Source organism: Onthophagus taurus, chromosome 2 (assembly GCF_036711975.1).
Source record: "Onthophagus taurus isolate NC chromosome 2, IU_Otau_3.0, whole genome shotgun sequence".
In the NCBI taxonomy this organism is placed as follows: Eukaryota; Metazoa; Arthropoda; class Insecta; order Coleoptera; family Scarabaeidae; genus Onthophagus; species Onthophagus taurus.
In genome coordinates this window covers 262,361-288,100 of record NC_091967.1, presented here as the reverse complement: position 1 = coordinate 288,100, position 25,740 = coordinate 262,361, and the positions used below count along the sequence as shown (strand labels likewise).

The following is a 25,740-nucleotide window of genomic DNA, read 5'->3' as shown; positions in this document are numbered from 1 at the left end:
CAAAAATTAATAACATCTTGGTCAGATGAACATGAAATTTCTTCTTTCAGATGAACGAAATCTACCATTCTGGCTCATCCATCTCCTCACGCTTCGCTGTCACTTACCACAGACGCTTCTAATACAGGTATAGGAGCAGTTCTGAGCCAAATTATTGATGAAACACCGCAACCATTAGCATTTTATTCACATAAACTTTCTCCAAGTCAAGTTAAATATTCAACGTTCGACAGAGAGCTATTGGCAATATATTCTGCCATAAAATTTTTTAATCATTTCCTACACGGAAACAATTTTACAGTTTTCACCGACCACAAACCTATAACTACGGCAATATTTTCATCAACAGAAAAAACACCAAGACAAACCAGGTACCTAAATTACATAACACAATATACATCCGATGTGAGATACATTAAGGGAAATTCCAATATTGTTGCAGACGCTTTGTCCAGGACAAATATTGAATCCCTAAATTCTCAGTACTCCGACACACTTACACTTTACAAAGCTCAAGTCACAGATATCGAATTGTCGAACCTACTACATAAACAATTTTCTCACTTACACTACAACACCCTATCAGTTATTGCTACAACCCACAACGCTACTTGATATCAAATTATGGTGTGAAATATCAACGGAATCTCCGCGAATTTACATTCAATTTAGAGAAATAGTTATAGAAAAATTTCATGGTTTATCTCACCCTGGCATTCGAGCAACCATTTATTTAATAAAAACAAAATTCTTTTGGCATCATATGTCGAAACAAATTCGTATTTGGACAAAATCATGTTTACAATGCCAAAAAGTTAAGATACAAAGGCATACAAAATCGCCAATTCTCAAAATCAAAGTTCCAAAAGTTCGATTTGAACACATTCACATTGATTTGGTTGGCCCACTTGTTCCATCTCTTGGATGTACTTATCTGCTCACAGTCATTGAGCGTTTCACACGGTGGCCAGAGGCTTTTCCTCTAAAAGATATCTCTGCAGCCTCTATTGCAGATACTCTTTTCAGGCATTACTTCAGCCGTTTCGGTATTCCTACCATGATCACTCACGATCAAGGACGACAATTCGAATCACTATTATTTTCAAAATACCAATTATTTTTAGGTACTCATCAAATACACACATCTGCTTATCACCCACAAAGTAACGGTATGATTGAACGATTTCACCGTACTTTGAAATCAGCGATTATTGCTCGAGGTAATTCTACTAGATGGAACAATGACTTGCCTTTGATTCTCCTAGGTCTCAGGTCATCCCTAAAGGAGGATTTAGGTTGCTCATCCGCTGAATTGGTTTATGGTCAGCAACTCAGATTACCAAGAGAATTTTTCTTATCTACCGAACCATCAATTGAAACTGAACCATTATTATCACATTTAAAATCATCTTTTGCTGACATTAAACCAGTTCAGTCAACCATACATTCCAGCCAAAAACCTTTTGTTCACAAAGAATTATTCAGGTCAAACTTTGTATTTGTTAAAATTACTGGAATTAAACCTACGTTGGCTCCTAGGTACGAAGGTCCCTTCAGAGTGTTGAAGAGATTTTCAAAATTTTTCGTTGTATTGATTGCTGCTGTATTGATTGATGATTTGCTGAAACCGGCTTTCTTTCTGAACGAAAACGTTTCTCCTGAAGTCAACAATTTAATAATTAATAAAACTAAAAAAGTACATTTTAAATTTTAATTCAAATTTTTGACTAAATGTTATCCCTCTTTCTGTTCTTTCTTTATAGGTGGGGAAGTGGATGTAGCGTGCTGTGGCAGCAGCTCCATTTAAAAACATAAAATTGTATTTCATTTGTTATTATTTTTATATTTGCCACACAATTGTTTTTGATGCAAAACATAACAGAAGCAAAATAAAAAGTCTGCCAAAAATTAATTTTATAATTATTGTATTATTATGTTGGCTAATACTTCATAGCCACAATTACTATTACAAGATTACTTTAAATTAAGGCATACTCAGCAATGTCTTTAATTAATGACATATCATATAAAGCCCCTGTGGCAGTTAAAATCCTGAAGGGTCTTGAAGAGACTTTTGGTACCAGGATCAATAACGGATTTTTGAGCCAATGATGATAATTAATATTAATTATATAATAAAATTTTTATTTAAATCATATAAAATTTACTTACAAATAAGCATAACTCACAAAAAAATAAACATTTAAATATTCTGTTTATACATTTTTAAACATTCACTTTCCTAACATTACGACGAGTAGAACGAAGTGTTGGTAAAGATTCTTTTTTCTCATTTTCTTCCACTTTATTACCATCATCAACCCCATTTTTATCACCTTTTAAAACATTTCTTGTCCTTTTCTTAACCATATTTTCACATTCACTACTTCCATTGTACGCAACTTCTTCTGAATCTTTGTTCTCTACATCATTCGAATTTTCATCATTTTTTTTGTTAGCATTGCGGCGAGTTGAACGAGTTTTCAAACCATCATCTTCAAGTGTATCGTCTTTCAATTTTTGACCACCCCTTCTAGTTTTTATAATTGGAGCCTTTTCCGATTTTATTACATCAACGTTTTCATTCAGTGAGATTTCTTGTGTTTCAGAATTTAATTTTTTTGTACCTTTTCTAGGCTTTTTTATGGGAGTTTCATTCTTTGTATTAGTTTCTTGCTCTGTTTCATCTTTCAACTTTTGTTTTGCTGCTCTTGTTCTTTTAATGGGGGTCTTGTTAGTTTTAATTTCGTTGACATCATCTATTTTGATTTCATCTTTTGGTTTTTGTAAGCCTTTACTTGTTTTTTTAACGGGAGATTTCTTCACTATTTTGTTTTCATCTATATTAATCGTTTCCTCCATCTTATCTTTCAATTCTTGTGTAACCTTTCTACCTCGTCTAGTCACTTTTTTTTTATCAACATTTTCATCCATATTAATTGTTTCCTCCTCCATTTCAACTTTTAATTCTTTTATAACCTTCCTTCCTCGTCTAGCAGTCTTCTTACTTTTAATTTCGTCCACGTTATCATCCACATTGTTTTTATCAACATTTTCATCCATATTAATTGTTTCCTCTTCCATTTCACCTTTTAATTCTTTTATAACCTTCCTTCCTCGTCTAGGAGTCTTCCTACTTTTAACTTCATCCATTTTAATCTCTTCGCATGTTTTATCAGTTTCAACTTTTTGTAATGAAGCTTTTCTACGTCTTTTAACAGGAGTCTTTTTTGTTTGAACCTCATCAATGGTTTTATCCGAGTTTATTTCGTCCTTCAATTTTTGTACACCTCTTCTCGCCCTTTTAACAGGAGTTTTCATTGGTTTGGTATCATCAATGTTTTCAACTGTATTGAGTTCGTCATATGTCTCATCTTTTGTAGACTTTTGTAAACCTCTTCTAGTTCTTCTAACAGAAACCTTCTCTATGTTATTTTCATCAATTTGAATTGCCTTAAGTGTGTCATCTTTGAGCTTTTCTAAATCTCGCCTTGCTTTTCTGGTAAGAACCTTCTCTTTATTGATTTCTTCAATGTTCTCATCTTTCAATTTTTGTAATTCTCTTCTAGTTCTTCTAACAGAAGCTTTCTCTTTGTAATTTTTATCAATAGTTTTGTTATTCTCATCCATAGCTTTATTATCTTCATCAAATTTAGTTGCCTTAAGTGTCTCATTTTTAAGCATTTGTAAACCTCTTCTAGTTCTTCTAATAGGAGCCTCATCTTTATTAATTATTGTCTTAGATGTACTTAATTCTTTATTTTTTTGTGTCTTCGTTGTTTTAAATTCATTCTTAATTTCATCTTTAAAGTCATCATCAATTTTTTCAATAAATTTCAAATCCCCATATTCTTGTGGATTATTTATTTTAATTTCATTAATAACTTTACTGTCGTTTACCATTGATTCTTCGTTTTCTTTATCTTTATTATCTTCATCGATTAAATTTCTTTTCATTCGTTTTTCATACTTCAATATAGGAGTTGACGTTTTCTCAACACCCGGTGTAATAAACAATGAGTCGCAATCAGTCTTTACACGGAAAATATCCGCGGAAGTATTTAAAATCGATTTTTCTCCGTCCTCCTTCATTGACGTTCTTAATGATTTCGAAATCTTTCGTTTTTTTTTCATTGATTCAAAAGCTTCTGTCATGCTGTCATTCATGACTTTAGACTTTGAATCGTCTGGTGATTCAAATTTTAAATTTGGTTTGTATGTTTTATAAAATGAACGTCCAATTAACGCATCGAAAGTATCCTGAGAGGGTTTTCCTTTTGGTACAATTTCTTCCTCTTCATCGCTTTGCTTAAATAAATCCTTTATTCCACTTTTATTTGGATTTATTTTTGTAGTTTTCAATTTAGGAGTTTCTACCATATTTTCGTCGCAATATAAGTTTGTTAAAGAAACATTTTCCAAATCATTCCTTGGAGTATGTAGTTCCAACATTCTTTTAACACCTCTAACATCTGTTAAATCGTTTCGCGGCGTGTTTTGACGCTTAAATAAATCGCCAACACCTTCAACATCAATAAGATTATTATTTGGGGTGTTCTTTTCAAACAATTTTTTAACCCCTTTTACTTCATCTAAGTTATTAAAAACTGTTCTTCTCCGCAGAACGTCTCTGACGCCCTCTACGTTAGTCAAATCATTTATTGGCGAATTTCGTAGCTTAAATAAATTTTTAACGCCATCAACATCGTCAAGATTGTTATTTGGAGTCCTCTTCTCAAATAACTTTTTAACCCCTTTTGCTTCATCTAAATTATTAAACACAGTTCTTCTCCGCATAATGTCTTTGACACCCTCTATGTTAGTTAAATCATTTTTTGGCGAATTTCGTAGCTTAAATAAATTTTTAACGCCCTCAACATCATCAAGGTTATTCTTTGGGGTTCTCTTCTCAAACAATTTTTTAACCCTTTTTGCTTCATCTCTGACATTCTCTCCTTCTTCATTGGACAAATCATTAACAGGACTTCTCTGAAATAATTGTTTTAAACGAAAATCAATGGGAGAATTTCTAAACGTTTCTTTGACAGCTGATTGTGAAGAATTATATAGAAACGATTCGCCCGGAACTTCGGACATTGATTCGATTCCAGAAACTTCTAATTTATTAGGTGCTTCTTCTTCCTCATCAATCATGGAAACGTCTTCATATTGCGGTGTATAATTTTCATCATTAATCGATTTAGATGATTTAGAGAAAATAGGGGACCCAGATAATGTGCTGTTATGATTCCCAAATATTGCGTTAACAAGTAAATGTCGTTCTGTACTTAATTGTTGAATAGTTCTTGGTGATTTTTGAGGTGATTCTATGTTTGAAGCATCGCGACTTAAATCAAATAGTTCTTCCAATAAATTTCGATTTTCTTTATTTACATTTTCTTCCCGCTCAATTTGAGCGTATCTTGTACTAACTTTTGATTCTGATGCTGCTCTTTTCTTACAAGTCACTTGTATTGGAGTGGATGTTGATTGTCCAAGACTTATGTTGGTTTTTCTGCGATTTATTTTCCCGCGTATATAAAAGTTGGGTAATATTTCATTATCTTGATTTGTACTTTCTTTATAATTGCTAAAAGATTTATTATTTCCTTCATCTAAAAACTCTTGGAAATCCGATCTTCTTCTTTCCACATCATTAATCTTCTTAGGTATAATTAAGTTTTCAGTTCTTCTTCGTTTCTTATTACTTTGTAATGTGGAAGATTTTGAAGCGATTTGCATCATTTGTAATGTTCTTGGAGAACAACTTTGTGTTAATGCTATCACTTTGTTAGTGGAGGGCGTTGAACAGGCTTCGTTGTCACAGCTTTTATCAGGAGATAACATTTTATTAAACGTATTTGTACTGGGAGAAACGTTTTGAAAATTTTGATGTTTCTGCTGTTGCATAGCACTACGTAAAATCACCGAATTCCGAAGTGATTTTCTTTTTGACGGAGTCTCTGAGGGCGTTTTTGAACTTTCTGGAGATTTCCAAGATTTTAAATGATTATTGTCTTTTAAGTTAAGAGGTGTAACGCTTGCTCTCTTTTTAATGGGTTCAGGAATGATAATATCTGCGCTATATCTTCGTGATAATTTGCTGCAAATAAAAAAAAGAAAATTAAAAGAAATAGGTAATTGCTGGGAGAGATGCGAGCGAGGCGATGTAAAGGCAATTATGTCAATATAAAGCTGGTATAAACTATAAGTTCTAATGCCTCGCTATTGTGTTGTACGTTTGATTTACTTTACATCAACTAGACGATACCATCCAACATCGCTAAGGTTGCTATACAGGGTGTATCTGAATGACTGCAACAAACTTCGAGGGGTGATTCTTTAGTGAATTTTAAAGGTACTTTGATATATGAACCATGGGCGTCTTCGGCTCCCCTAAGGAGCTACACCCCTTCAAAAACGGCGGAAAATTTTGGTTTATTTTTTTTTTCTCAAAAACCATAAACGCTAGGAAAATGAAATTTGGGGAATATGTTTAACACATAATAGGGCACGTTTTGACCCTATTTGTACTTTCAATCTACCCTTCTAAACCACCCCCGTTCAATTTATGCCTAGATTTTTTTTATGAAGATGATAAATACATTGGAAAAATTTCAGTTAGATAGATAAAACTATTCTAAAACTTTTTTGTCTCTCTGATGTTCTTCGAAAAATTAATAATTTCTGAGAAAAAAATAATTAAGCAAACACTAACTGTTAAGCTGTAGGGTTGTTAATCGAAAGTTGGAATGAATTTTTAATGAAAAAATCTTAGTAGGCTTTGCAATCTTTGTCAGAAATATTTTTGACGTTTAAATATCAGTGATTTTCTTACTTTATTATTATTTTATTTAAAATTTTGAAACGTCGAGTGAACGAGCGGAAATGCGATAGAACTTTATTTTTATTTATTTATCATTTATTGCCACAGACAAAAATACAAAATTACATAAGATACACTTAACTTAAACAGTATCAGCAAATGGATCATTTTATCGCACAAGCGATCTCTGCCAAATGACCCAACAAAACAAACAAAAATAAAAATAGTATTTGCTGAATATGGCAAGTAGTGACAATTAGATATTATTAACATCACCAAATAAGATTAAGCAAGAAAAGAAAAACAAAGAGAAAAATAAAGAAAAGACACAAAAAGAGAGATAGAGAGCGACTAAAAGAAACTAAAAGAATCTGCCGGATATCAGTTGCCAACAAGTGACAGCAGTTGAAGAGAGGAAAAAAAGAGAAAGACAAAGAACAAAGAATCAGGAAACAGCCAGTTGAAGGGCAAGCAAGTGGCTCTTTAAAACATGTCTAAAATTAGTAATTCTAGAAATATTACGAATTTCAGAAGGCAGTCCATTCCACAGCGCAATCGACTGTACTGTAAATGATCTATGATAAATTTCAGTGCTATGAACGGGAAATGTAAGAATAGTATCAGAACGTGAACGAGTAGCAAGCTCATGAGTTGATAATTGCTGGAACCTATCTGATAAGTACTTTGGGGTCCAGTTATGAAGGATTCAAAAATTAATTTGAAAAACAATAATAATAGTAAGAAAAACTGACATTTAAACGTCAAAAATATTTCTGACGAAGATTGCAAAGCCTACTAAGACTTTTCCATTAAAAATTTATCCCAACTTTTGATCGACAACCCCGTTGTTTAACGGGCAGCGTTTGCTTTACTATTTTTTTTCTCTAAAATTAGTCGATTTTGGAAAAATTTCAGAGAGACAAAAAAGTTTTAGAATACTTTCATCTATCTATGTAAAATTTTTCTAATGTATTTATCATCTGCATAAAAAAAATTTTAGCAAAAATGCAAAGGGGGTGGTTACGTTTAGTAGTTTAGAACGGTAGGTTGAAAGTACAAATAGGGTCAAAACGTGCCCTATTATGAGTTAAACATATTCTCCAAATTTCGTTTTCCTAGCGTTTATGGTTTTTGAGAAAAAAAAATTAAACCAAAATTTTCCGCCATTTTTGAAGGGGTGTAGTAGCTCCTTAGGGGAGCCGAAGTCGCCCATGGTTCATATATCAAAGTACCCTTAAAATTCACTAAAGAATCACCCCTTAAAGTTTGTTGCAGTCATTCAGATACACCCTGTATAAATATGTTTTTTTATGACAATATTGGAAATAGTTATACCATATACAGGGTGTCTCAGCGAGACCGGCCATTAGACGTTTCTGGGGTTCTGGTCACACAAAAAATTTGAGAATGCAGACATAAGTATTATCAATTACGTTCTCTTCATCTAAAATATTTTCAGATTTCTAGCACTTCCGGTTATACCGGAAGTCGCCACATACTTTATTTTTTTAAATGGAACACCCTGTATATTATTACATATTTGGTTTTGTTTGTTTTGAAGGTTTAGAAATAACTTTACTTTTTGCAATTTGATTCGGCCGTTCTCGAGTTATTCGATTTTTTCTAGAAAAATCTGCTCCTGCGGACATTTGTTAAAAAAATCATAGAACACTCAATTTTTGAGATATCAATTTAGGATACAGAACATGCTTAAACAACATGATGGAGTATGTTTTGATGCCGAGAACCGCTGTCTAGATCGTTTGGTCACTTTACTATGACACGTTAACTTTTCGAAATTTTGAAGCACCATAACTTCATTTTTTTAAATGGCACCCCCCATATTTTATTACTTGGTCGTCTTCGGCGTCTCATTTTACATCTTTTATATTCCATATGTCCTATGCCTAACATTAAGAGTTTGAGAAATAATTAGGGTGTTTTGAAAAATGCTCACATATCATATCGATATTAACCTAGTGTGCCATGGAAAACAAATGTTTAATGACTTATTGATAAACGTCAAAGTCTGATTTACGTTGTTTGATGCTTGTGAGTCTAAAACCAGTTAAAATGGATATTAATAACGCAAATAATGTTTATACAAATGAAGAAATCCATAATTTATTTTTTGTGCACGAAAAGTGCGACAAAGTTCTTAGTAGAACTTGCAGAATGTTTAATGAAAATTATCCACATTTATCTCCGATGATAAAAGGTAAATTTAGAAGAATAGAAGCAAATTTTTTGCATTTTGGACGAATTAATCACGTATTAAACTGACCAAAAAATGTAGTAGATAATGCAACGGAAGAGGTGAATACCTTGGTTTATTTCGAGCCCAGTCCCAACACCTCAATTCGAGCTGCCAAAGAAGATCTGGGAATCATACTACGAACTTTGTCGCGCTTTTCATGCATAAAAAATAAATTAAGAATTTTTTGATTTGTGTAAATATTACTTTCGTAATTGTTATCGATTTTAACTCGTTTCAGTACTAATATTAAGGGACATAACAGATAATTATTAGCTCACATGCATCAAGTGACGTAAACAAGTGAGTCTTTGACAAGAACTCATTAAGAAGGCTTGTTTTTCATGGCACACTAGGCTAAATATCCATATGATATGTGTGCATTTTTCAAAAAGCCCTAATTATCTCCCAAACTATTAATATTAGGTATGGGACATATGGGATATAAAAGATGTAGAATGAGACACCGAAGACGACTAAGAAATAAAATATGGGGGGTGCCATTTAAAAAAATGAAGTTATGGTACTTCCAAATTTTGAAAAGTTAACGTGCCATATTAAAGTAACCAAACGTTCTAGACAGCAGTTCTCAGCACCAAAACATACTCCATCATGTTGCTTAAGCATGTTCTCAATCCTAAATTGATATCCTAAAAATCGAGTGTTCTCTGATTTTTTGAACAAATGTCTGCTAGAGCAGATTTTTCTAGAAAAATTCGAATAACTCGAGAACGGCCGAATCAAATTGCAAAACGTAAAGTTATTCATCCTTCAATTCAACCTTGAAACAGACAAATCCAAATATGTAAAAATATACAGGGTGTTCCATTTAAAAAAATAAAGTTGGTGGCGACTTCCGGTATAACCGGAAGTGCAAGAAATCTGAAAATATTTTAGACGAAGAGATCGTAATTGATAATACTTAAGTCTGAATTCTCAAATTTTTATTTTCGCCAGAACCCCAGAAACGTCTAATGACCGGTCTCACTGAGACACCCTGTATAGCCGATGCTATTTCCATTATGATTAATAATACTTTTTTAGATGGAAATTTTCCTGACCTATTGAAAAAAGGTCCCATCTATAAAAGTGGGAGCTTTGCCATATGTAACTGTATAGAAGAATACTTTAATAGCGGCAGCATTTGAAACGAAAATCATCATGGCTTTGGCAGACAAAGATCAATTATCAAATCTATATTAGAAGCTTTTAATAAAAACTTGAATATAGAAGTCAGATAGGCGTTCGATACAGTTGACCACAAGACACCGTTGGGATGGTTACACTACTATGGCATAAGAGACGTTGCTAATAAAATAATGGAATCTAATTTAACAGATTGTACACAATATACTGAATGGAACAATGAAATATCCGGTGAAAGTATGGTGCATGTGGATGTTCTGCAGAGTTCAGTGCTTGACAGGGTGATTCAAAAAACTGCTGACAGACTTCTAGAGTAAATAATACATGAAAAATTAAGATGAATAGTCTTAATATACATGGGATCGCAAATGCCTCGTTGGCGAGATATTGCGGTCAAAGTTTCTTTAAAATTAAACATTATCTGCAATAAAAAACACTTTTTTAAAAATATTGTCTACGCCATTGCTCTCTACGCGTGTAAAGTGATCAATTATCTATTAATTGGTCTCTTACAAAACTTTGATCAAAGCAACAGTTTTTAAGAAAAACACGTTTGTAGAAAATTTGTTAATTCAATCAAAAACTGTTCCTTTAATCAAAGTTTTGTAAGAGACCAATTGATAGATAATTGATCACTTAACACGAAAATACTGCACGTTTGACAAAATTAGCAATGGAGTTGAAAATATTTTTAAAAAAGGGCTTTTTATTGCAGATAATGTATAATTTTAAAGAAACTTTGACCCGCTATATCTCGTTAAGCAGGCATTTGCGACCCCATGTATATTAAGACTTTTCATCTTAATTTTTGTTGTATTACCTGCCCTAGAAGTCTGTCAGCCGTTTTTTGAATCACCCTGTATACACCAACGATTTATCAATAAACGCTACAATATGCTGATAACATATCATTTTTAAGTAACAATATTACAGAAAAACTGTAATTTCAATGCAAGACGCAGAAATTTGGTTTAATAGCAATAAAGTCATGCTAAATAGAGAGAAGACACAGATTATGAGGTTTTGTACGCGACTTGAAAGAGAAAGAGAAACCATAAAATTTCTGTATATAATATACTTACCATCCCAGCAGAATATATATTTGTGTGTATTATACATAAGACAAAGGAGCAATGGGAGTGAGTTGGAGTTTATCTGCATAATAAATGACCAGAAAATATCAAACTGATGACGCAAAAGACATAAAAAAAGTGCAATGTTTGCTACTAGTAGGTATTATTATACCTACTATATGTATAGAATGTGACAAACCATATAATTCTTGTATGAATTAATTATTATTATAGTGGATTACTTTTGACAAGGACTACATTTTATTATCAATTTGAACATATTTATTAATGAAAAAAGTTAAATTACCTTTTTCTTTTTTCCATAATTGAATTCACAGTTTTCGGTTGCCTTACGATATGTGTACTATTTGACCTTGATGGTGTAATACCTGCAATATAATCTGCTTGAAATGTGGATGTAGTTGCAGAAAGGATAGGTGTCTCTGTTCTTGGTTTTTCTTTAGCATATACCGGCAATCTAACAATAAATAAGATTATTAAAACCAACATTATTTTAGATTTTGTATGCTTACATAGCAGACGACCTCATTTTCGGAGCGGTACGAACACGACCAGCATTTTTAATAGTTAATTTGTCAATCTCCTACAAAATTATGGCATTACTAACACATTTGAAACATAAAAATTTCAATGTATACCTTATTCGTTAAAGCATCATTGTTGTAAGCAAAAAACTTGTTTTTTATATGTAATATATCGCCAGGTACCAAATATTGGGCCTTTGTGAGGGGTTTTTCATTTAATATTGTTGGAGCTTTTTCCGGATTTGTTACCACCACCTTAAAATACAAAGAAAATTACAGTCCACATTTACTTATATTTTATAATTATTTTTACTTACATATCCTGTATCTTTACATGCCGTTAAAACGGCGTCAGTTTTATTATCAAGTTCTGCTTTGATTCGAATATGATTTTGGTCTTTTGAGCCTATGGTTATAACATCTCCACGAAAAATTGGATATAAAGGATCATTTCCTCGACTTCTTAACGTTAAATAACCACACTCAACGTGACTTTTAGCCATTGTATATTTATTTCGTTTATGATTGTTTATGTTTCAATCACACACACTAAAACTAACGGTTGGGGCTGTTTTTTTCCTCGTTTAAAATGGAAATCCGTTAAATTACGCATGCGCCCTTATGGAAGCATCTTTTAACCGCCAATACCAGAAAGTTCATAACATCCAAACAAAAATAACGTTGAATTAACCATCAAAAAAAACATCTATTAACATCAATTAAATGATTCAATAATTCACTAAAACTTAATTAATTCAACTTCTAAATTAAAAATTAAACTGATATTTTTCTTTCTTGACGCGACGCTTATTTTACAACGATAAGGCAACGTCGCTCATTTTGTTTGAAGCGTTGAAGTGGTGCAAGTGGTGCCATCTATGTTCTTTCATAAACAATGGATAAATATATAAATAAATAAATTTATTTATTTAACTTGATGCATAAATTAATTTATTTAATAAATTTGTTAAATTCTAATATAATTAGCAATATTTATTATTATTTTAATAAAAAAATAACCAACAGTTTTTTTATTCTTGTCATATGTCATACTTCCAACATAACCTAGAAACAAAATGTACAATTTTTTAGATTCAACTTTATTACCAAAAGTATCAACAAAAACGGCTTGTTTAGAAGGTTTTGAGGTTGAAAATTTAGTACACGTTGATTTCGTTCGTAAAGGAAGAGGATTTATAGCATACGCAACTATAAGACCACCAGTAGATGTTGATTTTGAATTTATTTGCAACATAAATTTATCTCATATAGTTATACATGCGAAAAATGGTAATCAAAAGATATCTGGAGTTGAAATTCTAGCTAAAACCCCGACAACGCAATATGTGACGATTTCAAAAGCAAATTTCGATGAAGATGGAATCATAGTTTGTAACGCTAGGAAATATTCGAGAAATAAGCGACCCGAAAATACAGATAAAGACTTTCATTTAGTGTTTTTTAAGTCAAACGAATTTAGAACGTTTTTAAACACTTCAAGTATTCGAATCCGTATCTTAAAGACACCTAATATGAAAACGCCGTGTTTGGGAAGAGTTGAAATTTGGGGATTGATTTCAAAGACTTGTTCTCAAGTAACTATCGATACAGTTCATAAACTTTTAAATAAAACTAACACTATTAATGGAAATCCATTAAAATCTGCACCAAGTTGTTCAACTAAAGAGTTTAAAGTTCCCGATGAATTTTTAGATGAAATTACTTATGAAGTGATGTCATTACCTATGACTTTACCCAGCGGACACACCGTTGATCAAACTACATTAGAAAAATGTTACTCAACAGATGCTTCTTGTGGACGACACCCAACAGACCCATTCACCGGATTAAAATTTTCTCAGAAAAGAGTGCCCCTTTTAAATGTTGCGTTAAAATCGCGCATTGATATGTTTTTGTTGCAAAATTCGAATCAAAAGGAGATATTTTCTGTTAAACGTACATTAGGTAGAGCCGGTTTATATTGTGATGGTGAATCAGAAAGTAATAAAAAATTGAAAGGTGAAGAGATCAATAAAAAAAGTGTTCAATTAGACAATGTTTATAATATCGTTTTAAACAGTGAGAATTTTATTAGATTTTCAAGTGATGATAAATGCAATTTGGTTAATTTAAATAAAATGGATAAATGTGGATGTTGTGAGAATAGTAATTTTTTATATGTTACAACTTGTAAACACGTTTATTGTCGGAAATGTTTGACTTTAAACAATAATTTTTGTGTTATTTGTAAATTGAGGCTAGGTAATAATCAAATAACTAGATATCATTTTTAAGACTAATTTATTGCATATTTGTGATTTAAAACATTTATATTAAATGAATAAACATTTGATTTACTGTAATTGGTTATATCTTTTTTGTAATTCGCGACGGTAACAGCATCTGATGCTGTAATGAGATTTTACTAACATTTTATGGAAACAGTAGTTGTCAATATTTGTTTATGGATGTTTAAACACGTTCTTAGCATCGAATATAAGATTCACAATGATGAGGACATTGAACTCTGAGCAATTTCTCTTATTTTGAGAGGTGTACATGAAACATTTTTGTCAGGTGAATACATTTTGTGTTTTGACAGTTTCTAATTGTCAATTCAAATTTCTATTTTCAAGTGTTACGGTGTTACCAACTGCTACATACCTATTTCCCTACATTGCCAAAATTTACTTTATTTTTGTTAAAAAAAAGTATAAAAACGCGAATTACAAAAAATAGCATAAAAAACACGTTTCATAAGACTTAAAGCACTCATTCATTAAAAAACTCGTGGCTTCGCCACTCGTTTTTCAACTTGAATTCGTGCATTTCAAGCGTGTCTTACGAAACTTGTTTTTTAATATACTATTTTGTAATTCGCTACGGTAATGGAAGCTATAACAGTACTCAAACGGGTGCTGTAATGAGACTCCTTACAGCATCCGATGCTGTAATGAGATTTTAGTAACATTTTATGGAACCAGTTCAAGTTGGTGACATTGGGTCATTAATTTTTCTAGTTGTCAATGTGACAATTTTTGTCTATGGATGTTTAAACACGTTCTTAGCATCGAATACAAGGTCCACAATGATGAGGACATTGAACACTGAGCAATTTCTCTTATTTTGGGAGGTGTACATGAAACATTTTTGTCAGGTGAATACATTTTGTGTTTTGACAGTTTCTAATTGTCAATTCAAATTTCTATTTTCAAGTGTTACGGTGTTACCAACTGCTACATACCTATTTCCCTACATTGTCAAAATTTATTTTATTTTTGAGAAAAAAAAAGAATAAAAACGCGAATCACAAAAAATAGCATAAAAAACACGTTTCATAAGACTTAAAGCACTCATTCATTAAAAAACTCGTGGCTTCGCCAGTCGTTTTTCAACTTGAATTCGTGCATTTCAAACGTATCTTACTTTAATATACTATTATTTTATGATATTTCGTCGGCCTAATCTGCAAAACCCGTAAGTCCACTTTTGGTCTAAATTGACATTTTAGTAGCATCTGTTGGGGAAACAATAATCTATTGATTGAAAAATTACATATTCTTGTAAAAATTACTTTTTCGTTAATTTAAAATTTAGTAAACCTCGCAAGTCCATGCTCGTTGAACCCGACACGTAATAGCCGTAAGTCCTCATTGCAGAGTAATCCAGCATGCAGTGAATAGAGGGTTCTGTTGAAAAACAAATTATATGTAAACATCCGGTATCAGTGTGACTTTATTTGCAATTTTTGCTAAAGGTAAGTTATTCTATGTTATGTTATATATTAACACAGTTGGACTTGTGGGATTTGCGAGAGGTTTCGTATAATAAAATAATTTATAATTAGTTTTTAATTTCATTTCAGCAAACATAATTGAGTATGTCAAAGATAAAAAAAAATTATAGGCAGATTTCGGCAAATTTTAGGCTGCCGAATAATCAAGTCACACACAATGCAATGAACAATCAAAACAATATTGTACAATTGAATGAAATTTTAAATGAATCTGATCCTGAATCAGTTGCTAGAAACAATCATTCATGTCCTATAATGCACAATTATTGTAACCCTGTAACACCTTTCTGTGATAATGAACAGAGTATTGAAACTAGTATCATGTTACCTTATAATCAACAAATAGACAATATTACGAACGATATTAGTTTGTGCAATCCGATACCAATACAAGACGATAAAAGCTTGTTATTATTAGACATTCCAGAAATTACTGATGCCATCGAATCTAGTTTTAGTTTTACACAACAATATGATAATATAAGAATAAGTGATGGAAAGACTGACGAGACAACCTAAGAAATAAATAAAGTTTGCAAAGCCTTAGCGAGTACAGAATGTGATATTGAAGAAAATAAAAAGACTGGATTAGAAAATAATGTGCTTTTAGAACATTTATCATATAAAAATATTGAAGAAGAGATAGAAGTGCAAATAGATGATCCGGATTATGTGCCTGAATTAAATAGTAAAGATGAGGAAGATGAAGAAATGGATGCTGATGAAGGGGATCCAAATTATGTACCTGAAACTACCATCCATCCCCAGGATGATGTAAGCAATGACACAGCTCAACAATCTGACTTACCAGAGATGAAAAGAAAAAGAAACAAGAGACAGTTTGTAGACACCGAAACATGGAATGAAAGTAAAAGAAAGTCGTTTCGCGAACAAGGAAAAGAATATTTAGGAAGAAAAATGGTCGACGGAAAATGGAGATACGATTTGCCAAAAGAGGAGAGAAAAATGCAAGAGTGGTGCAACTGCAAACCTTGCTTGCGTGAGAATTCGGTGCTAAAATGTCGCGATTTTTCAGAAACGGAGAGGGAAAATATTTTTGATAATTTTTGGTCAGAAATGACATGGTCTACAAGAAAAGTGTATGTGTCATTATTAATTGTATCTAAGCCTATTAATAGACAAAGAAATAGAAAAGAGGATAATGTGTCAAGGAGAAGCGAGACTTTAGAATACTACTTAAAAAAAGCAGGTGATCGTTTAAGAGTATGCTTGCATACTATGTTTTCTCTCTAATGTTTTTACTCACACATTGCGTAAAAGAGAACATGGTTTTGGACTGGTTGAAGGAAATTGCTCGGGAAAAGAATATAAATAAAGATGTGGGAGAGAATACTGAAAAACAACAAGAATAAAAATGTATTAAAGAAAAAGCTACTCGATATCAGAAAGTGAAAGAAAATATACAGCGTTTTTTAAATGAGTTACCAAGGGTCGAATCTCATTACTGCCGATCGTCATCATCAAAATTTTACTTAGAGCCATTATGGAAGTCAAAATATTCAATTTATATATTTTACAAACAATGGTACGCAGATAATAAATACAAGTTCGCATCCAGTACATCATTTGATCATGTTTTTGAGAAAATGAACTTGTCGCTCTTTCGTCCAAAGAAAGACGAATGTGACAAATGTGTAAGTCATAGAACTGGAAATCTATCAGATGAAATTTTTAACTTACACCAGACAATGAAAAAATAAGCAAGGGAAGAAAAAATAAAAGATAAAGAAGCAGAAAGTCATATTTTTTGCATGGACCTGCAATCAATTCTGTTATCGCCGAAGTCAAATGCTTCATCACTTTACTTCAAACAGAAGTTAATGGTACATAACTTCACATTTTTTTGACCTAAAAGCTAAAAATGGATATTGCTACTTATGGCATGAATCAAATGGGAGTGTCTCGGCAAATGACTATTCTACTATAATCTGCAAATTTATAATAGATAATGTTTTTATGAATATGGAACCAAAACAAAAAGTAATATTGTACAGTGATGGCTGTACATCCCAAAATCGTAATTCCACTTTGGCCAACGCATTAATAAACTTATCGATGACTCTGGATATAACTATTGAACAAAAATACTTCGAAAAAGGCCATACCTAGATGGAGGCCGATTCGATGCATTCAACGATTGAGAGACGGATGCGGCACACAGACATCAATGTACCAGCCGATTATGTTAACATTTGTTTGAAAGCTCGAGAAAAACAACCTTATAAAGTTTTTTATTTCTATTATACTTTTTTCAAGGATTTTCACATGTTAAATTATTTGAAATCTATACGTCCAGGAAAGCGGGCTGGGGATCCAGTCGTAACAGCCGACATACGAGCATTACGATATGCACCCGATAGTTCTTTATTTTATAAATTGAGACATACAGAAGATTTTGTTGAACTTCATTATAGCCGAGTAAGTAAAGGTCAGAGAAAAAAGCTAAATGTCCAGTGGATGATCTTCCAGCATTATACAAGGGTCCAATTCCAATTAAATATGAAAAGTGGATGCAATTACAATCTCGATCAGTCTCGATCTGATCGTCGAGGTGAATGCTACATAATAAAGAGTCTGTGCGATAAATTTAAAGTAGCGAAAATTCTTTCAAGTTTCTCTGTGCGTGTAACTAATATAACTTTTTCGCGATGATAACTGTGGAAGAAATTTGTTCTTCTACGGTGAAGAAACTAAAAGTCAATTTAAAGAAAATGAATCTGGAAACTAGCGGAACAAAGTTACAACTTCAGAAGCGACTCCAAGCAGCCCTCTACTGCGATTCTATAGTTGAGATAGAGGTTAGTGATGATGAAAACTCCAACGATGATCTAAACAGTTCGACAAACACAGTAATTCCAATGCAAACTCGGTTAGTAAAAACCTCCAAGTCAAAAAATAACACGTTGAGGCTTCTAGCTTTAATCAACCGACTCGAAACAAAAATAAACATGCTAGAAACACGAATTACAAAAATTTTAAGAGCCGCCAAGACTACGGATCAAGTTAATGAGAATCGATTTACGAAGAAATTAATTAAAGTTCAAAATGGCGTAAACTGTTGTTGTGAAAAAGAGAATTTCACTCCAAACCGTAAAGTCGAGAATCGCGCTGGTAGGACCGGCTCCAACGTTACGAAGGCGGGTGGGGGATGCAGCACCGCCACGGACACTGCCGAAAGAAGAAGGGAAAACATCTCCGTTTCTACTGCCCTGGAGCTCATTCACGGGGGTGTCACCGTCGAGAGCAAGAACAAAAATCGGCGACAAGCGTCGTCGCCTGTAATTGAGCCGCGTGCGAACATCAAATTGTTTCCAAACAGCAATCAACCATTGTCCAGGGATGCTGTTTTATCAAAAACTCTTTTACTAGCTGACAGCCAGGGACGATATGCCTCCAAATTTCTTGGAGATATTGTGCCAGATTTGGAGGTAATATTTAAACCAAATGCTTGTCTTGTGGATGTTGTTGCGGACGCCGCCGCTTTGTCTAAGTCTTTTACCAAAAGTGATTATATTCTAATTTTTGCTGGTACAAACGACGCGCTCCGCAATAAGCATTATAATAAGCCACAACTACATAAGATTATATCTAGGCTAGGGCACACAAATGTTATTTTTATGTCAATACCATACATAAACCCCAAGTTTAATGTCAATCAGCAAATATATGAAATGAACTGTACCTTATTCGAATATTGTACCAAATATGTAAGTAAGGGTTTAATTTATTTTGAAGTGAATAATATAGTAGGGGGGAATCATTATAATAAAGGTGGTATTCATTTGAATGGTTATGGGAAATTAGAAGTTTTTAATATGTTGTATAATGTTATTGACGCTCATAGGTGTTCTTCGTTTTTTAATCATACTGACGTAAATGACAATTTAATATATGTTACCATTGACCCGGAATGCACGTCGGCTCGTGTTTGACAGTACAACAAGATCTGAGTCCGCTTCCAGTGTCGATCCCATTTTCAAGCGTACATTGCCGAATTACGAGGTAATTTCTGTTTTTCATTTAAATGCTCAAGGGTTGCGTCCGAAGATAGGTGAGCTTGAGCTGTTTTTTGAAAGTCATAAAACGGTTTTTGATTTTGTTTGTATTAGTGAACATTTCCTTCACAGTATGGAGTTTGAACTTGGGATGCGGATTGGAAAGTGGATTGCTCATTCGTTTTTTGTTAGAACTGTCCATATCCACGGTGGAGTGGCAATTTTTTCTAAAATTGGTCGAAAATGCAATGTATTGGAGAATATTAACAAGTTGTCTGTTGAAGTTGATTGTGAGTTGGCAGCTCTGCGGTGTGAGGCTACCCTGGCAATTATTGTTTGTGTTTATAGATCCCCATCCGGTAGTTTTGTAAACTTTAAGAATATTATTGAGCGTGTTCTGGTTAGTTTGGCCGACTGCAGAAATATCATAGTCCTAGGTGATTTTAACGTTAAATTTGGAACCCGTGATACTAACGCTACTGAACTTTGTAATATATTTTCCACCTTTGGGTTCTCTCCCACAATCTCACAGCCTACACGGGGAAATAATTGTATTGACAATGTTTTTGTTAAATTAGAGCGGGACGTTTTCAGGTCCGGGGTTATCATGAATAATATTTCGGATCACCATGGCCAATTTATTTCGGCTGAAATTTTGTCAACATTTCCTGTGAGGTACACTACTGGGATTGGTAGACCAATTAGTGTTGAGGGCAACATAAGATTTTTTGAACTCTTTCAGAAATACTCCTGGGAGATTTTTTCTGATAGTGAATTTGATGTTAATGCAAAATTCAGTTACTTTTTTGAACGGTTCTTATCAACATTTTATACAGCTTATCCTGAGGTTGGTAGGCAGGTTAGAGTCCGTGATGGAGGAATCAAATGGTTTGATAACACACTGCGCCAGCTGAGAGATATCTGTGACTTGGCTTCTAATCTTTATAACCGTTTCAAAACAGAAAGTCTAAGAGATTCTAGAGACAAAGCCAGATTGTTATACCGTAACAAAATAGCTGAGGCAAAGCGTAAAGCCACGAATAATTTTATTAATGGGTCGAATAATAAATCTAGAGCTTCTTGGGCGGTTATAAACAATAACAGGCCAAACGCCAATAAACAAAATTCAGTGAATCTTGACCCGGATATTCTTAATGATTTCTTTGTTAACGAGGCCAATAACATTGTGTCTCAGCTTGGTCCATTGGCTAACCCTTCTTCAAGCATATGCCCTGCTAGCTTTATCGATGTCCCCATTTTTTCCTTTACACAAGTGTCGGAGTGTGAGGTTAGGGGTATCCTTCAGGGTTTGAAGTCTAGTGGGACTAGAGACATATACGGTGTTCCAACCAAAGTTATAAAGAATAATATTAGCCTATTTGTGAAGCCTTTAACCAGATTGGTAAACAGCTCGTTGTCTTCTTGTGTATTCCCTGATGTGTTAAAGGTTGCGTCTGTTGTGCCTATTTTCAAACGCGGCGATAAAAATGACTGCTCGAATTACCGACCTATTAGTATACTACCGGCGCTGTCTAAAGTATTTGAACGCGTAATTTACAAGCAAATAATAGCACATGTAGAATCAAATAATATGCTTTTTGAAAACCAATTTGGATTTCGACCTGGTCGGAGCACAAAGGATGCAATTATTAAATTTATGAACACCTGTTATGATGCATATGAAAAACGGAAATTCTGCGCTGCATTGTTTTTGGATCTGTCACGCGCTTTTGACAGTGTATCCCACAGTATGCTATTGCATAAACTGCGATATTTTTTCCGATTTGATCAGGACAGTGTTGACTTAATCAGATCATATCTGTCGGGCAGATCCCAACAGGTTAAGTGTGAAAATGGAACGTCTGAGCGACTTCGTATCACGAGAGGCGTCCCTCAGGGATCAATATTGGGACCCCTCCTGTTTATTCTTTTCTTTAACGATTTTCCTAGGTGTTTGGGTGATAATGTGAACTGTTTGTTGTATGCGGATGACGCGACGCTGCTGGTAACGGGTATTGAGTTTGAGGAAGTGATATCCTCCACGGATCGACTGCTGACCGCGGCAAACGAATGGTGTATTGCCAATGAATTGTGTTTAAATAAAGACAAAACGGTCCAATCATTGTTCAGTCTTAGACAAAATTATATAAATTTAAATGAGCTATCCTCTACTAAATTACTGGGAATAACAGTGAGTCCTCCCGACTTGAATTTTGAGGGTCATACGGTAGAGATTGGTAAGAAAATTGCCCGAAACATATTTCTACTACGTAGATTGGTGAATTCTGTGTCGGCTGAGGTGGCCAGAACCTCTTATTTCGCGCTCATACACTCAATATTGAATTATTGTATCATTGCTTGGGGTGGTAGTCCAGCTAGTAACCATATATTTGGCTTGCAGCGCAAGGCGGTGAGGATCATTGCTAAACTTAACTATACAGATGACTGCCGACACGCTTTCAGACAACTTGATATTTTGACACTACCATCTTTGTTTATACTTGAGTGTCTTCTGTACTGTTACGATAATAAAGACAAATACAGCACGCATGCCGACGTGCATAGTTATGGGACCAGAAACCGTGAAAACATTTACGTTGATTTTTGTCGACTGAGTAGAACGCAAAAAAGTCACATATATATTGCACAAATCTTATTTAATAAATTGCCCATGGGCATTAGATCTTTGCAAAAAAATAAATTTAAAAATGTCATAAGAGCGTCTTTGTTGAGGAATGTGTTCTACTCAGTTGAGGAATATCTGAAAGATAGGACTGTAATTGAGATTTGATTGTTGATTGTGAATTTACTTATTGTATTGAATTATATATGACGAGTGTAAGCCCTGGCATATAACACAATAAACTTATTATTATTATTATTATTATCTCTAAAGTCAAGTTTACAAAGAGACTATCATTACTTTTATAATAACTTTCCATTTGTTAAATAAGACCATTGCATTGTCTTATAATAATTTCCATATATATTTCAAAATATAACTATTCTGTTTTATCTGTTTCTTCGAAAAATAAATATATTTTGTTTGTATCTGTATCTGTTTATTCTAAAAAATTTTAATTTTGCAATAATTTGGTAAATAAATACCTTAAAATGTTTAGTGTATTCTTAATAATCCTGTATTTATTCTTTAAACATGGAAATCCAGTATGTTCAATCCCGTAAGTCCTTTTTAATTTCAATAAATATTGTTTAATCCATAATAACCCATAAATATATAAGATAGAACGCATATTTGATATTCTATAGCAATAGAACAATTAAATGTTTGATAATTAATTGTTGAAACGTTTTTTCCTCCTCCTCCAAAATTCTTTATTTGTGACTTACGAGTTTTGCAGATTAGGCCGACGATTTGTGTTATTAGTTATAAACCAAAAATACAGTGTGGGGTTAAAAAATAAATAAATTTCTCTTCGATTAAATGTGTATATTTAAAACATAAAAAGACAAAATAGTTAGAGTATAAGAAATATTGGAAGACGAAAAATCACATCCATTGTTCTTTTTGGCTTACTATAGGATGGATTTGATTGGAAGACAGATTACGTTACAACAATTTCTTTTTAGAGCTAAGTCCGACAACAAATACCACGCATTTTTATGAAAGACGAGATTTTCTTTAACAGCGCATCTCGCATAAAGTCTCGCGAAATTTATCCAAAAATATATCAGCGTGGTTTTTTTGGAATATTAAAGCTGGACGTAGACGAACCGATAATGATCCACAACCACCAACAAGAACACCTACAAAAAAATATTATTTACTTAGATTAATATTAATTTTCGAGCTTGAATTTAACCTTTTGATTTTAATTTAGATAAAATAGTATCTCTAGTTTTAGTATCTTTAGCATTAACCGCTAATAATAATCCACGTCCTCTTGCCGAGTTAATAATATTTGGGAATTCTTTACATAATTCGCTCAATCCGCATTTGGTGTAACATCCAACCACTTCGACACTATCCAGCAAACGTTCTGTTTGAATTACGTTTATAACCTCTTCTAAAATAAAAAGTCTTGCAGGATCCCCCATCCAAGTATTGAAGACTCTGTATGGCTGATCTGGACTACAATTAAAACAGTTTATCGATTTATTTCAAATAAAAAAGGTTAAAGAAGTACCGCATTTCTTCAGTGTGATAATACCCTCCAAATTGCATTTTTTTACTAAAGCAAACAATATCAGGGGGAAGAGGTAAATCAAACCATTCGTGACACCACATTTTTCCAGTTGCTCCACATCCGGTTTGAACCTCATCAATTAAGAACGCAATTTTATTCTTTTTACAAATCTTTTGTAATTCTTTAAAGAATTCAGGCGAAGCTTCGTTATCACCACCTTCCGATTGAATAGGTTCAATGATTACCCCAGCGACAGGGCATCCATTTTTGCGTTGTTTCTCAATAATATCTTCAACTTGAGCCAAACACTTTTTATCTTCAGCTAAATTTTCACATTTATGTTCATCTAAAGGATATTTGTATTGAGGAAATTTAGCAGCCGGCCAATGACTTAACAATGGAAAATCAAGTTTATGAATTGGTTTTGTGCGCGTTGCGGATAAAGAACCGGTTGTTCTTCCATGAAATCCACCTTCAAACGATAAAATCGCCACTTGAGGACAACCGGGTGGTTTATTTAACATTGAAGTTTTTAATTCTTCTTCAGTAAATCCTTTTGAACCTGATCTAGATTGATTTGCGTGCCAAATAAATATGTTTTTAAATGCTTGCTCGTTAGCACAAGTTCCACACATTTGCGTTTGAACATTTTTTAAACCTTTCGGGGCAACACTCATTAATACATTGTTTATATAATTATGCCAATTTACCGGTGGGTAAACACCTAAAGCAACTCTGTTGAGAAGAATTTTCTAAAAAAAAATCTTTTAATCTATTTTAAAATCAGTTGTTGTTAGAATACCATTTTTGATTCATCTTTGAAGACATTGAAAAGACTTGGATAATTATATCCTAATGGCATAGAAGCAATTTGTGTGTAACAATCCAAAATTGTGTTACCATCAGCATCTACTATGTAATTTCCCATTGATTTATCCAAATCGGTGAAAAATTGAACAGCTCCTGCATACTTAAAAAATGTTTGAGTTAATATTATGATTTTTTGTGCAACATATTACATACCTGTACTTTATTTAACTCGCATAACATTTCTTTACTAGCAGGGCTATCTGGCTTGCACATTAAAGGTTGTGCGGGCTCACATGGTACAAAAGCTTTGGAAAAATCTTTAAAAAAATTAACTTTTAGTTGCAAATTGGACGGTAATGTGTTAAAATAAATAAAAGATAAATGGTTTAAAATGGCAAACACGAGTTATATTTATATCTCTTATCTTTTGCAAATATTTTTACCACCATATAAATAACAAGCTCCACACTAACAATAAACGAATCATGGCAATATTTAGAAAAAAATCAAATTATAAATTTAAAAAAGGATTTTTTTTATTGTGCCGCTAGATGGCGTTAAATTAAATATTGACAGAAATTAAGTGACAGTTGTTTAAAAAATTATTAATTATCATCTTGACTTTTATAAAAATTATAATAATTAGATAAGTAGAACTGATCGAAAAGTATTAAGAAGAAAGAAATACTTACTTTCCAAAGTTTTGCTATGAATGTATCGAGAATTTCGAGCAACAGCTGTTAAAAACACCATTTTTGGTCAAATTACTTGCAAATAAAATAGTACAGTATCTTTAAATACGTTCTAATCTTATCACAATGCGGAGTGGGTGTTTTTAAAACACCGAACAATCCGGTAAAAGTTGTTTTGCCATCGATTGACGTTGCTTATACCTTCAGCGCTTGCGCGCAGAAGATTGAAATTATTAAATTTCCTGTTTGCTAAATGAAAATTTAAAACTTTATTGGATGTAATAGGGAATTGAGTTTAATTTACCTTATAGTATAATTTTTTAACATAACAAAATTAATTATGGATTTAAAACTAATGGTGTTTCATTTTAAATGTCATTTTAATGACATTTGACATTCATTTAATGACATTTCAAAATTGCATTGGTTGTTTT

General features: G+C 32.9%; 3 protein-coding genes across 3 annotated transcripts; 1 reads left to right on the top strand and 2 right to left on the bottom strand.

Annotated features, from left to right (window-relative positions):
- Positions 1 to 2,124: 2,124 nt before the first annotated feature.
- Positions 2,125 to 12,698, bottom strand: LOC111421190 (uncharacterized protein PF3D7_1120000-like). Its single transcript, XM_023054335.2, has 5 exons — positions 12,162 to 12,698; positions 11,959 to 12,099; positions 11,833 to 11,903; positions 11,607 to 11,777; positions 2,125 to 6,103 (listed from the first exon to the last, which is right to left on the bottom strand). The coding sequence occupies exons 1-5, from the start codon at positions 12,345 to 12,347 to the stop codon at positions 2,227 to 2,229; spliced, it is 4,446 nt and encodes a 1,481-aa protein (XP_022910103.2). The 5' UTR covers positions 12,348 to 12,698; the 3' UTR covers positions 2,125 to 2,226.
- Positions 12,699 to 12,899: 201 nt separating this feature from the next.
- Positions 12,900 to 14,207, top strand: LOC111421193 (RING finger protein 37). Its single transcript, XM_023054337.2, has one exon. The coding sequence runs from the start codon at positions 12,921 to 12,923 to the stop codon at positions 14,136 to 14,138; it is 1,218 nt and encodes a 405-aa protein (XP_022910105.2). The 5' UTR covers positions 12,900 to 12,920; the 3' UTR covers positions 14,139 to 14,207.
- Positions 14,208 to 23,215: 9,008 nt separating this feature from the next.
- Positions 23,216 to 25,468, bottom strand: LOC111421195 (4-aminobutyrate aminotransferase). Its single transcript, XM_023054341.2, has 6 exons — positions 25,307 to 25,468; positions 24,828 to 24,931; positions 24,607 to 24,774; positions 23,805 to 24,556; positions 23,481 to 23,749; positions 23,216 to 23,424 (listed from the first exon to the last, which is right to left on the bottom strand). The coding sequence occupies exons 1-6, from the start codon at positions 25,365 to 25,367 to the stop codon at positions 23,300 to 23,302; spliced, it is 1,479 nt and encodes a 492-aa protein (XP_022910109.1). The 5' UTR covers positions 25,368 to 25,468; the 3' UTR covers positions 23,216 to 23,299.
- Positions 25,469 to 25,740: the final 272 nt, after the last annotated feature.

Excerpts from the sequence above, each read along its gene's own strand:
- LOC111421190 (XM_023054335.2), bottom strand. The coding sequence starts at position 12,347 with ATGGCTAAAAGTCACGTTGAGTGTGGTTATTTAACGTTAAGAAGTCGA. Across the intron at positions 12,100-12,161 it reads CATGTAAAGATACAGGATAT|GTGGTGGTAACAAATCCGGA; the intron begins GTAAGTAAAAAT and ends TTGTATTTTAAG. Across the intron at positions 11,904-11,958 it reads ATGATGCTTTAACGAATAAG|GAGATTGACAAATTAACTAT; the intron begins GTATACATTGAA and ends ATAATTTTGTAG.
- LOC111421193 (XM_023054337.2), top strand. The coding sequence starts at position 12,921 with ATGTACAATTTTTTAGATTCAACTTTATTACCAAAAGTATCAACAAAA.
- LOC111421195 (XM_023054341.2), bottom strand. The coding sequence starts at position 25,367 with ATGGTGTTTTTAACAGCTGTTGCTCGAAATTCTCGATACATTCATAGC. Across the intron at positions 24,932-25,306 it reads TCATAGCAAAACTTTGGAAA|ATTTTTCCAAAGCTTTTGTA; the intron begins GTAAGTATTTCT and ends ATTTTTTTAAAG. Across the intron at positions 23,425-23,480 it reads ATCTAAATTAAAATCAAAAG|GTGTTCTTGTTGGTGGTTGT; the intron begins GTTAAATTCAAG and ends ATTTTTTTGTAG.